The following is a 14,294-nucleotide window of genomic DNA, read 5'->3' as shown; positions in this document are numbered from 1 at the left end:
ACGTAAAAATTTTCTTCTGATCAATTCACTGCACAAGTGTTTTGTTTTTATACGATACGATACGATACGATCATATTGTGTGATTATTTTACATTGAGGGCATAAAACAACATACAAATCCCATTTTTAATGTGATCGTCTGTAAAGTATACCAGTATGCTTGAACCTGCTTTCCGTGATCCGTTCTTTTCCCTCCAGTTTCGTTTCGTTCATCAATGTATGGAACTATTCCCAACACTAGTACACATAGATTACGGTATTGGCTGCAGTCCACCGGCGAGTTCGCGGTCGTGCTGCAAAAAAAAAACGTCTTAAAAATCAATAACGCTTCGGTGCAAAACCGGTTCACTCCGCAATTTATCCGCGTTCTACTGAAGGCTCGTCGGTCAGAACGTATCAGGCTGCACCGTCGACAAGATGTGTGAGAACCGAAAGTCCGTGTTGTTCGCTTGCGCCCTGCTGCTGGTCGCTGGGTCTCTGTGTCCTGTGGTGCGTGGTGACGAGTTTGAGGAAGTGTTTCGCTGGAAGCTGCTCGATTTTAACAACACCGATACATCAGCCGAAGGTACAGAGCACATCTTCTTCAAGGTTCACGAATCTTGCTTTGAAAACGATGTGATAAGTAATTCTTTAACGCTTTTCCTACATTTTAATCCTTGCCCTTCACGCAAGATGGATCGGATGGAGTTTTCTTCCCGGACGTGCCAGACGATGCAGCCCCCGGAATGGAGTCACTGAACGAAAGCTTCGTACCGTATCATAATTTGCCAATGGGGGTGACCCACCACAAGGGCCGAGTGTTCGTAACCGTGCCGAGACGGCGCACCGGCATCCTGTCCACGCTGAACGTGATCGTGCTAGACCAGGTGCCGGAAGGCGACAAGTCACCCAAGCTGATCGCGTATCCGAATGCGTTGACCAACGAACTAAGGGTAAGGCAAACAGAAACAAAAAAGAACAACCCGCTTCAGAGGTGACCTCACGGTGATTTCTAAAATCGAGGAAGAGGATCACATTTTGCTACGCTCGAAAGATCACTAAGAGCACAAGTGAACGGAACAGCAACTCGTTTGAGCTGAATTGGAAGAAACTGGTTTTGGGGCACCGTTATTTTGCCATTCTAATGATCATGAAAAGCATTTTTTGCAAATTTTTAACTGCTAAATATGGGGTTTTGATACTTATGCTTTGCTTGAATCTTCCCACTTCTTCCAGACCCCATACCAGCCCGACCCGAAAAAGCTCATCTCTGTCTACCGCACCCGTGTCGATCGGTGCGATCGGATGTGGTTCGTCGATACCGGATTTCTCGAGTACCCGGGACACCGGCGACAGGTGCAGCGGCCCTCGCTCTGGATCATCGATCTGCTGCAGGATCGCAAGGTACGCCAGTTTGAAATACCGGAGTCGATCGTGCCCGAGGGTCACGGTATGGCCAGCGTTACGGTCGATTCGTCGAGCGACGATTGCGACGGTGCGTACGCTTACATACCGGACCTAGCGTACTACCGGCTGTACGTGTACAGCTTCCGGGACAATCGCATGTGGACGTTCAACCACCTGTACCTGTCGTTCGATCCGCGCATGACGGGCTTCAACGTGGCCGGTGTACGATTCCGGTGGAACGATGGCATCTTCTCACTGGCACTCGGTCCGCAACGGTCGCAAGAAGAGGGACGCACGGTATACTTCCACGCCATGGCCAGCACGTCCGAGTATCGTACGAACTCCCGTGTACTGCAGAATGAAACGCTCGCCAATGTCGGTGGGTACGATCATCTCTTTACGGTAAGTACATTCTCAATTCAAGTGGTTTTGTCATGCCCATTCGGAGTTCCGTTCAACAGTACGTCGGTGAGCGGGGAATCAAAACGCAATGCACCATACACCAGTACGATCCCCAGACGGGTGTGATGTTTTACGCAGAAGTGAACCGAAATGCGATCGGCTGCTGGAACTCGGCGCAACACTTCGAGCCGGAAAACCACGGCATCGTACAACTGGACAATCAGAACTTTATCTATCCATCCGATATGACGGTAAGGGTGGTCAGGGGCGGTCTCGCTTAGCACACTACTGCTTGATAACAAACTAACGATCCTTCACATCACAAACAGCTCGACAGTGATGGTGACCTGTGGGTCATGACGAACGGATTGCCAAGGTGGTTGTACGCATCGCTCGACACTGATGACTACAATTTTCGCATCTGGCGTCAGAAACCGGCTAGGGCGATCGCAGGCACGATATGTGCTCCGGGTGCATAATCAACGCTGCAGTTGTAGAACACACACACAAGGGACACAAGGTTGTTGATACGCAGACACTTCGAAGTGTTCGTAGGATCAGTATTTAACGAACTACGCTCGTTTGTGATGGACATTGCAGTATCGCGATTAGTAAGTGATTCAGTAACTGATCAGTGTGTAACGAGAGATCATCAGATAGTGCAACGCAGTTTCTTAAGCGCTTTCTTCACAATAAAACCAATAAAAGTTTAATTTCCAAATCGACTCGGCACCATTTTAATTTTTTTCTCTGGTGCTGAATATTCAAGCGTGGTGGTTAGGATGTTGAATCTAGAAACGAATGGTACGCGCGGCTTCGTTGTTAAGATCCTTTGGGGACTGTTCGTGCTGGGAGTAGCTGGCACAGAGTTTGAGAAAGTCTTCGAGTGGAAACAGATGTCCTACACGGACCAGCCGGATCGGAGCAAAGGTTAGAAAAATGCACTTGCCTTGGTTGAACTCGGTGGTAACGCTCCCAATTTCCCATTCCAGGTTCCACCGACAATGAAACGTTTCAGGCGTACAACAACGTCCCCATGGGTGCGACGCATCACAAAAACCGCTTGTTCATCACCATTCCTCGCCGAAGGCCGGGTATTCTGGCCACGCTGAACGTGATCGATATAACAAATATGTCGCGGGGTGATCGTAGCCCACCGCTCCAAGCCTACCCCTCCTATTCGATTAACGAACTGCAGGTTTGTTACTTCACTTTAATCTTACAAGAATGGTACAGTATGTAATTGGCATCACGGTGAACACTGTTTTGTAGCCACAATACGAACCCGACCTGCACAAGCTGATCTCGGTGTACCGCACGAGGGTGGATGCCTGCGAACGGCTCTGGTTCGTCGATACGGGTATGCTCGAGTATCCCGGTAATCGAATGCAGGTGCAGCGGCCCCAGATCTGGATCATCGATTTGAAGCGCGACCAGCTAGTCCAGCGGTACACGATACCGGCATCGATCGTACGGGAAGGAGTCGGTATGGCCAGCCTCACCGTGGACGTGGAAGCGACGGATTGCGATGCAGCTTACGCTTACATCCCGGATCTTGTCGCAAACGCGATCCACGTGTACGGTTTGCGCGAGAACGATATGTGGTCGTTTAACCACAGCTCCTTCGCACACGATGCTACCCGGGCCGCGTTGAACGTGGCCGGCCAGAGGTTCGAGTGGGACGATGGAGTGTTTTCGATAGCGCTCGGACAGAACGATACGCTGGCCAGTGGGAAGATGGTGTACTATCATCCAATGGTTAGTACGACCGAGTTTGGGACGTTTACGAACGTGCTGCGAAGCAAATGGATTGCATTGTCGGGAAATTACGCCAGTCTGTTTGAGCCGTTGGGTGACCGAGGTCCGAATACGCAATCCACGATGCACCATTACGATGTGCGTACCGGGGTACTGTTCTATGCGGAGATAAACCGGAACTCTATTGGCTGCTGGAACACGCGGCAAGTCTGCGAGGCCGGGAATCACGCGGTTGTGCATCTGGACAATCGGGAGCTGATCTATCCGTCCGACCTGACCAGTGACTCCGACGGCGTGCTGTGGGTGTTGACGAATAATTTGCCCGTGTGGATTTACGGGCGGTTGAACGAGAGTGACTACAATTTTCGCTTATGGCGCCAGGATCCGGCCGTCGCCATCCGGGGTACGAAGTGTGACAATGTGGCTTAGAAGCTGTTTGGACCGATGAGACATCTATGACCGTACATATTGGTTTCAGGGGATTAAAAAATATTATTTTTCAAATATAAAGTTTTACATTTACATGAATTGTAATTTGTCTACCAGTTTATTTTTTATATTTCTTTTACGTTTATTGTGCAGCGATCGACGACGAGAATAAAAACTACGTTACCTCTTTAATTAAGTTGAAGCTCCAGCAGTGGCTCTTGAAATACAGATTAAAATTGTAAAATTAAATAAAGTTATCACGTGATCAACGAAACATCAATCAGTTACTCTTAGGCCTTACTGTTTCTGTAGCAACTTAACATTTTCAATAATTTCTACCGGTATCTGTTGCGATATCAAGGACAGCTTAAACTGCAGCAAAACGATCAGATAGATAGCGATGGTGGCAATGCTCTGCGAAGTGCGAATCATGATCATGAATATCGGGGGAAAAACCCGTACGGACATCTACTTACCGATGTGAGCAGCTCCCTATTCACTTCCGCGTACCCTTTCAGGCTTACGATTGCCGGATTCATCTCAATCGCCTGTATGAACAGATCGATCTCCTTCTGCGTCGGTTGATCCACCTTCAGCAGATTGATGCTGAGCAGGGTGTCCTGCACACCTTGCGCCACCTGCAGCGTGGCATTGTGCGAACAGTCGCAGAAGATAAACAGCAACGTCGAGCAGTACACCGTGTCCACGATCAGGCCGATCTCTTTGAACGAAAATCCAAACCCATGGTCGATGATCTCCGACAGCGCCCCGTAAATGGCCACCGTTATGTTGACGAACATAAACAAACAGTAGGTCGAGTAGGTGCGCGCGTACGCATTGCCCAGTGCTTGCAGCAGCTCGCTCAGATTCAGCCACAGAAAGCGGTAGCGCGAGATCATCGCCGCCGTACACTCGATCGCCACGTCCTGGCGAAAGCAGCGCGACAAGCTCGAGGAGGCCACCCGTATCCCGCGGCTATTGATGTACCACAGCGCACTGTTCATGTTGAGCATCGTGATGATGTGGTAGTAGGCGGACGTGTGCCACAGCGCAAAGCCCTCGAGCAGGAAGCTGAGCGACAGCAGGAACACGATCGCGCACACTAGACAGCCGATCGAAAGGAACACGATCAGCAGCTTCAGGTGGGGAAACTGAAGCGAGGTGCCGGTCACGCGGTAGTACCTCACCTGGAACGCGCCCCACATCGTCTTGTAGATGGCGACCTGTTTCGCGACGCCCCAGCCCACGAACGGGATCCAGAAGTGGGGCACGAGAAAGATCACGAACAGGATGCCGTAGATGTACTCGTCGAACTTGGTGGTCGTTTGGAACACCTTGATCCGCTCGTACCCGACCACCAGCACGATCACAGTCGAGACGATGTAGAAGCAGAACGCGTAGATGGACGCCGCCGACCGCCAGCTGAAGGTGATGCGGCCCGGCACCGAACGGGTAATCGGCATCACCGCCAGCCCCCGGAATAGCACAAGCAGCAGCTTGTGGTCGCGGTAGAACTGGTCGTGCGTTTCGCACGTGTCGCCATCGGCGGAATTGAGCTGGGCCCGGACGGCACGCTCTTTGGCCCGCTGGATCAGCTCCGGATCCATCGTACCGTTGACCATTCGCTCGTCCTTTGCCGTGTCCCAGACGGTGCCCATATCGCGGCGCAGCAACGCGTACCCGAGCGAATCATCGAACTCACTTTCCTTGATAACCATCGTTTTTGTAGGGCAATGTCGCCGAATGAAATTCTTTTCAGCCCGTCTTTGTGGTGTTTGATCCGTTTTATATCTGTAGCGACAACCGTTCCAACGCATGCCACCATCGATAATCGCTTAATAATGGAAACACTTCACCTGTACCCAACATCATGTATCACCCAGTCCCGTTTATTTGATCACATTTCTTATGCATAATGTTGACACATGTTTAAGGCGCTTCGGTCAGTCCTCCGGTGGCAAGAAAGGACCCCCTCGACCCAAGTTGACAATGTCACTGCCAATAGCCAAAGTCACGCAACCAGCGGAGTCCTTCGACCGTACTGGTCAGCGGGCGATACTCACACCCAACCCAGCCGTCCGCGTACTGGCCCTCGCTGTCCAGCACTTGTAGCACGTGGCGAAAGTTTAATTCACCATCACTGTCCGGTTCGTTTCGGCCCGGTACCTGTGCCAACTGCACGTGTCCGATGTGGGACGCCAGCTCACGGATGCTGTTCGTGATGTTCCCGCGTATATGCTGGGCGTGGTAGATATCGAACATCAGCTTCAAATTCGGACTGCCGACGGAGGTGATGGCCTGGACAGCTAGAAGTGAAAGCAATAGTTGCAAACGGGCGGTTAGTGTGGTTGTAGAGGTCAAGATGAGGTGAAATACTAACCCTTATCGTAACAGGAAAGATAGTACCCAGGCACCGCATACTTGTTAATGGGTTCAATAACACCGATAATGTTGTTCCGTTCCAAGATCGGAGCAGCGAGTCGAAGATTGGCAAGATAGGTACGATCGTGTGCTTCCGTTGCCGGACCCTCCAGCTTACCTGCCATTATGTGTATTCTGCAAAAACGAAGGTGAAACAACAATGTTGTGTTAAAGAAGAGATTTGCCCACTCTGACCTCAAAGCAGCAAAAATCTCTCTCGAGCTGCATCGGCCGGGAATCGAACCCGGGCCGCCCGCGTGGCAGGCGAGCATTCTACCACTGAACCACCGATGCTTCGTGAAGGAAGGGAGAATCAACTCCTACTGCTCGCTATACCACTACCAATCAACAACTGCCTTCAAAGTCACCCTTCTTATCGTTCCAGTGCAATGTCTCTATTGAGTTTGCAAATGCAAACAACATTATCTCATCTCAACACTTACTTCCCGCAACCGACAGCCTTGGCGTATTCGACGGTGCGTTCTACATTGGCGAGAAACTCCGACTCCCATCCAGGCAGGGCGGCACACCCAAACTGACCACCCTGCGCGGCTCCTTTAAAGCATACAAAATTGCATTGAAAATCTTTCAGCTACCGTTGGCACACACTGCACTTCGTTCCACACACATACCCAGCGCAATGTTCAGTAGGATTTGCCTCAATCCCGTCTCCTCCAGTACGGCTTTCAGCGATTCCGGATTGATTTCGGCGGGTGGAAATGGTCCTTCAACGCCCTGAAAGCCAGCCGCCTTTGCAGCACGGTAGCGACCCAGGAAGGAACTCGCTTCCAGGAACATAAAATTCAAATTCGCACAAAACTTAAGCGCAGTCATGTTGTGTGAGGTTGGCGAAGAATGTGTGTTCACACGCTAACGAGAGAAGAACCTTCACTATTTGTCACTCTTATCAGTGGGCTTGAGAAGCACCCCCAAAAAACCAACGAACCGCAGCTTTTTGTTTTGTTTCGTGTCAATCAAACTACCAACAGTGCGTGAAATTAATTAACCTTTGCGGGTGCGTTTTGAGAACACAAGACCGCCACACCAAACCACAAACAACACTGGACTGGTGCTGGTGTGATTTCTCCCTTGTGGGTGGTTAGGGGTGACTTTTATGTGGAGAATGCGTTCAACCCGAGCTCAGCTGCTTTTGACATAACAATGAACCGTTTTCCGAAGCGTTTTGCGTCTGGATGCCAAGGGAAATAAAGGGGATGTGTGGTTGCTATGGATACATTCTTTAGCAACTCTATGCAATTACCATCTCTCTATATGTATGGATAATTTAAAAATAGATCCTATGCTTGTTTCCTTCAAAACTAACTTTGCAAAACAATTGCATACATGACAGCTCTCGTGTTGTCGTGTTCATGGCAAGCATTTGCGATTCATTCTTGCCAGCTCCCCATTTAAGGGTTGCACGGTTTATCTAAAACAGCTGAGTGAACGTGGTGTAAAATGTGGGGTGGGGAATTGGAAGCATGCAGTTCATCCCCGTGTATAAATAACTGCGCCACCCTCCATCGCTAAGGGAGTCTACTACTAGGAATGAAATCATACAACTGTTCTTTACTTTATATTTACTAATATGTTGCGCCGTTTTAAAATTGCATTTAGATTAATAACTGGAGGAGATTCCAACTGACAAAGGTATATTATTATAGCAAGTTTAATGCGGTAAAACATTATTTTAGTTTAATAGTACTTATGTACGAGTGAATACTATCATAGGTAAAATTTGTCAACGACCATACCATATTGAAGACACCGCTTCTCGCCATAAATAAAATTGGATTATTTCAGGTAATTTTCCCTTTTAAATGCACCAGAAGTAAAATAAAGTCATATTAGGCTACAGAAAAGATAGAGCAAGAGGCATAGAAGGACGGAACAAGGAAAGTATTTTTAAGCACTAATATATTATACAAAATTAGTTAAGTTTATTACATATTGAAATAATAAATTTTGTTCAAAAACGTTGAATTAAAACAACAAAATTCCTTTTAATAATAAGGATTAATTTACCATATACAATCAATTAATCTGTGCTGAATTTAAAAAAAAACTACAATTTGCATAGCAAACAACGTTCGGCTAATGAACATATTTCATAGTTGAAACAACTGCCGATGACACATTCATTTCATGGTCAACTAACCATATAGACAACACACGACTGTGTACGACTAATCGAGATGAAAAATGGTCCGTTAGAAAAGCCCAAAAAACGCACCCGTCAATCTACGTTTTGTGTTAAAACACTGCTACAGCCTGTCAAAGATCAGGTAAGCGAGGTGCTTGCCAATGCTGCTTGAAAACATGTTTGGAAATGGTTTTGTGCAGAAAAAGGGCACCTATATGAACACCGGCACACTCCAAAAGGTTTGGACAACATGCAAAATATGCTGTGCTACTCCTGTATAGTCGCGCAGCAGTGTGTGCGGCGCACGGTTGGCGACGCGTAAACTCATTAGCGAAGGGTTATTTAAGATTGACATTTGTTCGACGTATGATCCCGCGTACAACGGGTGTCTTGGGCGTAAATTTCTGCGGATGCGTGCTGATGCGCGAATGCATGCGTGAAAATATTACCCGTGAAGTGCGTGGACAAGTGTTGTGGTGTGATAGACGAAGGTAGAATTTGGTAGACGTATCAACTTAAAACATAATAGTGTTACTTAAAGGTAACATATTCGAGAGATTGTCTCGAATCACAAATAAAACAAGCCTGAACAAAAAAGCGTCATATGGCTCCAGAGAGGATCGAACTCACGACCTTCGCGTTATTAGCACGACGCTCTAACCAGCTGAGCTATGGAGCCGCCATATCTTCCCACAAGCATCCATTCGGTGGTATACAATTTGCAATGGCCGACCTCATCGCTTCTGCGTACAACTCTTCGATACCAGGAGCGCATGTTGTACAGTTGGTTGCTGCAATACACACACTCAAACCCTTCCACATGTTTCGTACCGGAGCACAAAAATCCAGTGGTGTGCTCGTGCGTCGTACATTTCAGCGCAATTTGCCATCTGAAAGGGGTTCGAAAAAGATTTGTGCATTTAGGGAACGATTTTCTTCGTATTTTAAATAAACTATCCTACTTTCATTAATACTAGAGAATGCTGGCTATCCTTAAAAGAAACATGAGTAAAATTCAAATCGCCGTTAATGCATTGATGTTAACATTGCCTTACCACTATTTTTAACACATTTTACTTTAAGACATTTAACCAGTTAATTGCATAAATACAATCCCACACGCCATGAAACAGTTATTTCGGGCTAAATGATTAACTACAGGTATCCAATAACCTTTGCGTTATGCGAGCTACATAAATTAAAACATCAAATCTTGTCAACACCTTCAAAATTATTCTACCTCTCCCTATTGTCAAACCCTTTAACGCCATCCCTTGCCTTTTGTAATGCGCATTCACAGTCCGAATTTATTAATACCTCTTCCGGTTTACAGTCCCTACTATTTTCGGGCACCCCTTTTCCCCCTCCACAACAGTCACACACAGCAGGCACAATTGAATATAATGCTTAGAAGAGACAAAAAGAAAAGAAATATAGACACACACATACACACACTTGCTGACAGGTTTCATGTTCGTTTCATCAATTCATAAATTATGAACCCTGGGAAGGCAATAGAAAGTATTGGTTCGGTGATTAAATCTACGAATCTACGACCACGCTCAAAGGGGCTCGTTTCCGATCGTGGGATTTAAAAAACAAGAAAATATTGTGTTTACATCTATAATGCACAAAAGGCGAATTGTGGGACGAAATGTTTTTTTCATGTTTGTGTTTAGAAACGTGATAAGAATTTTAATAGAATATCCATCGACTATCCTACGGATGGTGAAAGTCGATTATTACACAAAAGGCAGAAGAACTCCATTCCACTTGACACAGCGTGTTTGTGCATCGATTGGACAGGACAGGAAGCCGTGGACGGAGAGCACGGCTGTACGCGAGAAGAAATCAATTAAACATTTTGTCAACATTCACTGCTGCTACTGCTTCTACAGTCGTCTCGCAGGTCGGAGGGAAGATGTTGAAACGTTTATGCTTACCGGAAGTCTTCGTCGTCTTGATGAACTTGGGCGCGCGCCTCCTTTTCTCCCTCATGCACAGAAACATGACTGGAGGAGCCAGTTATGTTTTGACGAAGTGTTTCCGGCTTTTCGCGTTAGATTGTGTATGGCGCGTGCGAAGAATTTTCTAAACAGTCCTTATGAGGTCCAGTGCTACACAACAATGAGGAAAAAGTCGGAAAATTACTGGAAAAAAGACAAAAATGTATGACAGCTGCAGATGCATCAGTACTAGAGAAATGCAATTATGTTTGCCATTTAGCTGGCGGCGGTCAGTGACTTTTATTTTTCTGTTTCGAGACTACGCGTTATGTTTGCACAACACGAGGAGCATCGAACTGCAAAACACATTGCTCTCTGTAGAGCACCCAATTAAAGTAAAGCCTAAAACTCTTTGAAAGGTCACCATTTAGAAAAGTGCAATTGGCTGCATTCGTCGTTGGTCGATTTACAATAAATAAACAATTGCTTTATGTGCACTCCTGTCTTTTCGCTGTATTGGAAGATATTTAATAATGAAGGGAAAAAGAAATGTGAAATAAAAAAGAAAGAACTGGCTCCAGAGAGGATCGAACTCACGACCTTCGCGTTATTAGCACGACGCTCTAACCAGCTGAGCTATGGAGCCGTTGTTCCTTCCCTCACTTACAACGCTATTTAAATGCAACTAAAGAATTCAACATTATGCATGATGATCATTACTTGTTGACACCATTGCCTTGTTTTTATTCTAACCGCTGATTCTGCATATACCAATCATGTTTTACCTTTTTATTAGAATAAACAACTTACACAAACTACAACCTGAAACTAAATTATTTACTCTTCTTTTTGAGTTTATTGACCACCAGCGAACGCTTCCCGTCGAACACCAGCAACGAACTGTTTCGCCTTCATGTGTTGGATTAGGAAAACACAACTGACAATGCTCTTCCAAGAAATCCTGCAAATAACGCACACTGGTGTACCGAGCTGTAGTAACAATAGCGAAGATTTGGCAGTAACGCTGAAGCTAGGAGTAGGAGTACAGCTACTTCTTGAGTTATTTTCAGTGGGACTGATTGGAACAGCAGTCCCTGTTAAATAACTATACTTTGACGAATGAATATTCAATAAGTTTATCCTTTTATGTGATAAGCAACGCTTGGGAAGTATTATCGTGTATGTTTTGTGTAACGGGTGTTTGTGTATATCTAAAAGGCGGTATAAAGAATATACATGGTCTACATTAAACGGGACTGCTGAAGATGATTCGCTAGTGTGTGATACACAGCATAATAGAAAAATGCGTTTGTTTAGTGCAAAAGTTTATACATAAATGTAAATCAAGTTATTTTATGCGATGAAATATTCAACAACAGTAATAGATTGTATCTTTTTTGTGAAAGATTTAATGAAACGATGACACTCAACATACAGTTATTCTTATATGTGTTAAATGTGGTGCGCATTCTGTGTAATTCTGCATTCAACGCAGCACGTAATGCGCATACTCCTTGAGCGATTTGGAAACATGGATTAAGGTACGCATTTTGAATAAAATGGATATTGGTGGTCGGAAGAGTAACTAGCCCGGCTAGCTCAGTCGGTAGAGCATGAGACTCTTAATCTCAGGGTCGTGGGTTCGAGCCCCACGTTGGGCGCTTGATGACTTTTTGTTTGTTGTTCATTGGTGCTTAAGCATTCAAACAGGCCCATTGGCCATTGGCTGGCTTGGTGTATGTGTAGTTTTGTGCTGCTATCCACATTAAGAATGATCGATACGAAAAGCTTCTAAAAACAGTTTGAGCGATTCAAAAATCATATTGCGCTTGTGAACAATAGCATCGGTGCGGTCAAACAACAACTTTTGACAGCTTAACTGAATCTTGAGCTTTTGAAATTGTTTTGGTGACATACGGTTCTGATTTGTAAAACCCTATACAGGTGTCTCCCGAGATACGACTGGTTTTAGGACCAAAGAAAATCCCAAAGCAAGGCGTAAGTCGAAACAGTCATATGTTGAATATTTGTGAATATAAAAGTTATAACCGAAATGGAATAATCGGAATGGAGGAAATCGTGTATTTTATTTAAAATACTTTTCGATGTTGTATTAATTTTACTCCAAAAGGCGTTTACACAATGTAGATATTCAAGATCGGATAGTTGGGGAATCTCAATGACAATTTTAAACCGTCAAAATCAAATCGTCGTATCTGCGAATCGTCGTAACTCGATGGGGTCGTAACTTGAGGGACGCCTGTATTTACAATCTACTGTAAATTCACACCAAAACAGCCAAAAAAGTAGAGTCTTGCATCGGCCGGGAATCGAACCCGGGCCGCCCGCGTGGCAGGCGAGCATTCTACCACTGAACCACCGATGCTTGTTAGAAATGTGATAGAAGCAAATTAGTCGCTCATGGAGATCCGACAAGGTTTTAAAATTAATGTTGTTTGTTTATGTTCATCCATATATTTGCTATACACCAATGAAGTTAGCTGCAAAGTGGTAAGAACTGCTAGCAAGTATGACGAAACAAATACAAAAGCAAAACAAACAACAAATGTGTCTGATGCATTGTTGTTTGCAGAGCCTCTGCAGAACAGGCGAGCAGCGTGCGCAAAGGTAGAGCGGAACCATGCACACAAATATTTAGTGGGGAAATACGAAGTTTATTTTATCCGTGCAGTTCCTCGAGATATTTGTAAAATTCATTTATTTCTATTGAATAGCAAAATATACTTAACGTCAGCTTTTGAATTGAAGTTTGAAGACAACAGATTGATATACCATTTGAAATTGTTTATGTATAAAATTAAGGTCTGTTGGAAGTATTGTTTCATTAAGACAGGTGCAAATGTGGATTGGAATATTATTTTCTGGTTGTATGATGAGTAGTAAGGATTTATGTTGAGCATTGACTTGGCTTCTAGCACGAAGAGCAGAGTGGCGCAGTGGAAGCGTGCTGGGCCCATAACCCAGAGGTCCGTAGATCGAAACTACGTTCTGCTATCGGGAAATTCTTTTTTTCCTCATCGGACGCACACACTGTTCCGTCCCAACTTGTCGTTTGTTTTTTCATGATGGTATATTTGGTTATTTTGCACACGAATGATGATGATAACAAATGATACATGATGTTGCAGTGTCCATGGTCTTGGGTAAGCAGAGCGTGTGTACAAATTATCCATTATCTCATTTTATTCCACATCCTCTGAAAGATTCATCAATCTTTCGTAGAGCATAGCAGATTTGCATCACTGTGGCTATGACAACGCGCATTAAATTGTTTGCAATCACATTAAACCACATTAAGTAGTAAACGGTGCTCTCCCTCTTGCCCAGAAACGTTCATCTAAGCTCATTCCAAAGCTACGCCAATCAGACCGTGTCCCAAGGACTGTATTTCCGCTTGATGAAGATTTATGATGATGTACTACTATCCTGTGCAAAATCCGGTCCGAAACAATCGTAAATAATCGTGAGAACGACCGAAAAGAATACTGTTTTTATCATTCCTTCCATTCCTTCTTTATCTTTTTCGCTACTCTAGTGATAATTTCGTAATCATAATCAGAGTGTGGCTTGATCTGATTAAAATTATTCACGATTTTCATTGCGCTCTTTGCCCCTCAAAATATCTTTGTTTTATTCAATATGTTGTGCATTATAAGCGATTGCTATTGTGAGCGCAGTAAACTAACGGGATGAACGAATGTGCTCACAGTATAAATTATCACCTGGCCGCCCCCCAAACTAGCCGTCTTGATTACGGAGGCGGAAATGCTGGCAAGAAAGAAGCTCTC

General features: G+C 45.2%; 4 protein-coding genes and 6 non-coding genes across 10 annotated transcripts; 4 read left to right on the top strand and 6 right to left on the bottom strand.

Annotated features, from left to right (window-relative positions):
• The first annotated feature begins 352 nt into the window (after positions 1–352).
• LOC121588835 (L-dopachrome tautomerase yellow-f-like) lies at positions 353–2,513 on the top strand. Its single transcript, XM_041907243.1, has 5 exons — positions 353–565; positions 673–932; positions 1,216–1,788; positions 1,848–2,039; positions 2,118–2,513. Exons 1-5 carry the CDS (start codon positions 418–420, stop codon positions 2,265–2,267), a joined length of 1,323 nt encoding a protein of 440 aa, XP_041763177.1. The 5' UTR covers positions 353–417; the 3' UTR covers positions 2,268–2,513.
• Positions 2,514–2,570: 57 nt separating this feature from the next.
• On the top strand, positions 2,571–4,228 carry LOC121588836 (L-dopachrome tautomerase yellow-f-like). The gene is made up of 3 exons (XM_041907245.1): positions 2,571–2,718; positions 2,781–2,986; positions 3,061–4,228. The coding sequence occupies exons 1-3, from the start codon at positions 2,571–2,573 to the stop codon at positions 3,973–3,975; spliced, it is 1,269 nt and encodes a 422-aa protein (XP_041763179.1). The 3' UTR covers positions 3,976–4,228.
• A 44-nt stretch (positions 4,229–4,272) lies between these two features.
• On the bottom strand, positions 4,273–5,792 carry LOC121590581 (gustatory and odorant receptor 22-like). The gene is made up of 2 exons (XM_041910377.1): positions 4,452–5,792; positions 4,273–4,389 (listed from the first exon to the last, which is right to left on the bottom strand). Exons 1-2 carry the CDS (start codon positions 5,790–5,792, stop codon positions 4,273–4,275), a joined length of 1,458 nt encoding a protein of 485 aa, XP_041766311.1.
• Positions 5,793–5,849: 57 nt separating this feature from the next.
• LOC121590254 (putative hydroxypyruvate isomerase) lies at positions 5,850–7,547 on the bottom strand. Its single transcript, XM_041909738.1, has 4 exons — positions 7,029–7,547; positions 6,840–6,951; positions 6,356–6,531; positions 5,850–6,281 (listed from the first exon to the last, which is right to left on the bottom strand). The coding sequence occupies exons 1-4, from the start codon at positions 7,228–7,230 to the stop codon at positions 5,968–5,970; spliced, it is 804 nt and encodes a 267-aa protein (XP_041765672.1). The 5' UTR covers positions 7,231–7,547; the 3' UTR covers positions 5,850–5,967.
• On the bottom strand, positions 6,620–6,690 carry Trnag-gcc. The gene has a single exon. It is a non-coding gene; the product is annotated as a tRNA-Gly (tRNA).
• A 1,597-nt stretch (positions 7,548–9,144) lies between the features above and the next one.
• Trnai-aau lies at positions 9,145–9,218 on the bottom strand. The gene has a single exon. It is a non-coding gene; the product is annotated as a tRNA-Ile (tRNA).
• A 1,839-nt stretch (positions 9,219–11,057) lies between these two features.
• Trnai-aau lies at positions 11,058–11,131 on the bottom strand. Its single transcript has one exon. It is a non-coding gene; the product is annotated as a tRNA-Ile (tRNA).
• Positions 11,132–12,073: 942 nt separating this feature from the next.
• Positions 12,074–12,146, top strand: Trnak-cuu. Its single transcript has one exon. It is a non-coding gene; the product is annotated as a tRNA-Lys (tRNA).
• Positions 12,147–12,800: 654 nt separating this feature from the next.
• On the bottom strand, positions 12,801–12,871 carry Trnag-gcc. Its single transcript has one exon. It is a non-coding gene; the product is annotated as a tRNA-Gly (tRNA).
• Positions 12,872–13,428: 557 nt separating this feature from the next.
• Positions 13,429–13,500, top strand: Trnam-cau. Its single transcript has one exon. It is a non-coding gene; the product is annotated as a tRNA-Met (tRNA).
• The last annotated feature ends 794 nt before the right edge of the window (positions 13,501–14,294 follow it).

This window comes from Anopheles merus, chromosome 2R (assembly GCF_017562075.2).
Source record: "Anopheles merus strain MAF chromosome 2R, AmerM5.1, whole genome shotgun sequence".
NCBI lineage: Eukaryota > Metazoa > Arthropoda > Insecta > Diptera > Culicidae > Anopheles > Anopheles merus.
Note: the sequence above shows the minus strand (reverse complement) of the source record. Positions and strands in the feature narration are given on the sequence as shown.

Coding starts and splice junctions, on each gene's coding strand:
- LOC121588835 (XM_041907243.1), top strand. CDS start 418: ATGTGTGAGAACCGAAAGTCCGTGTTGTTCGCTTGCGCCCTGCTGCTG. Junction 1,789..1,847: donor GGTACGATCATCTCTTTACG/GTAAGTACATTC, acceptor TCCGTTCAACAG/TACGTCGGTGAGCGGGGAAT. Junction 2,040..2,117: donor TCTATCCATCCGATATGACG/GTAAGGGTGGTC, acceptor CATCACAAACAG/CTCGACAGTGATGGTGACCT.
- LOC121588836 (XM_041907245.1), top strand. CDS start 2,571: ATGTTGAATCTAGAAACGAATGGTACGCGCGGCTTCGTTGTTAAGATC. Junction 2,719..2,780: donor CCAGCCGGATCGGAGCAAAG/GTTAGAAAAATG, acceptor TTCCCATTCCAG/GTTCCACCGACAATGAAACG. Junction 2,987..3,060: donor ATTCGATTAACGAACTGCAG/GTTTGTTACTTC, acceptor ACTGTTTTGTAG/CCACAATACGAACCCGACCT.
- LOC121590581 (XM_041910377.1), bottom strand. CDS start 5,792: ATGCGTTGGAACGGTTGTCGCTACAGATATAAAACGGATCAAACACCA. Junction 4,390..4,451: donor ATAGGGAGCTGCTCACATCG/GTAAGTAGATGT, acceptor CGCACTTCGCAG/AGCATTGCCACCATCGCTAT.
- LOC121590254 (XM_041909738.1), bottom strand. CDS start 7,230: ATGACTGCGCTTAAGTTTTGTGCGAATTTGAATTTTATGTTCCTGGAA. Junction 6,532..6,839: donor AAGGCTGTCGGTTGCGGGAA/GTAAGTGTTGAG, acceptor TCGTTTTTGCAG/AATACACATAATGGCAGGTA. Junction 6,282..6,355: donor TCTTTCCTGTTACGATAAGG/GTTAGTATTTCA, acceptor TTTCACTTCTAG/CTGTCCAGGCCATCACCTCC.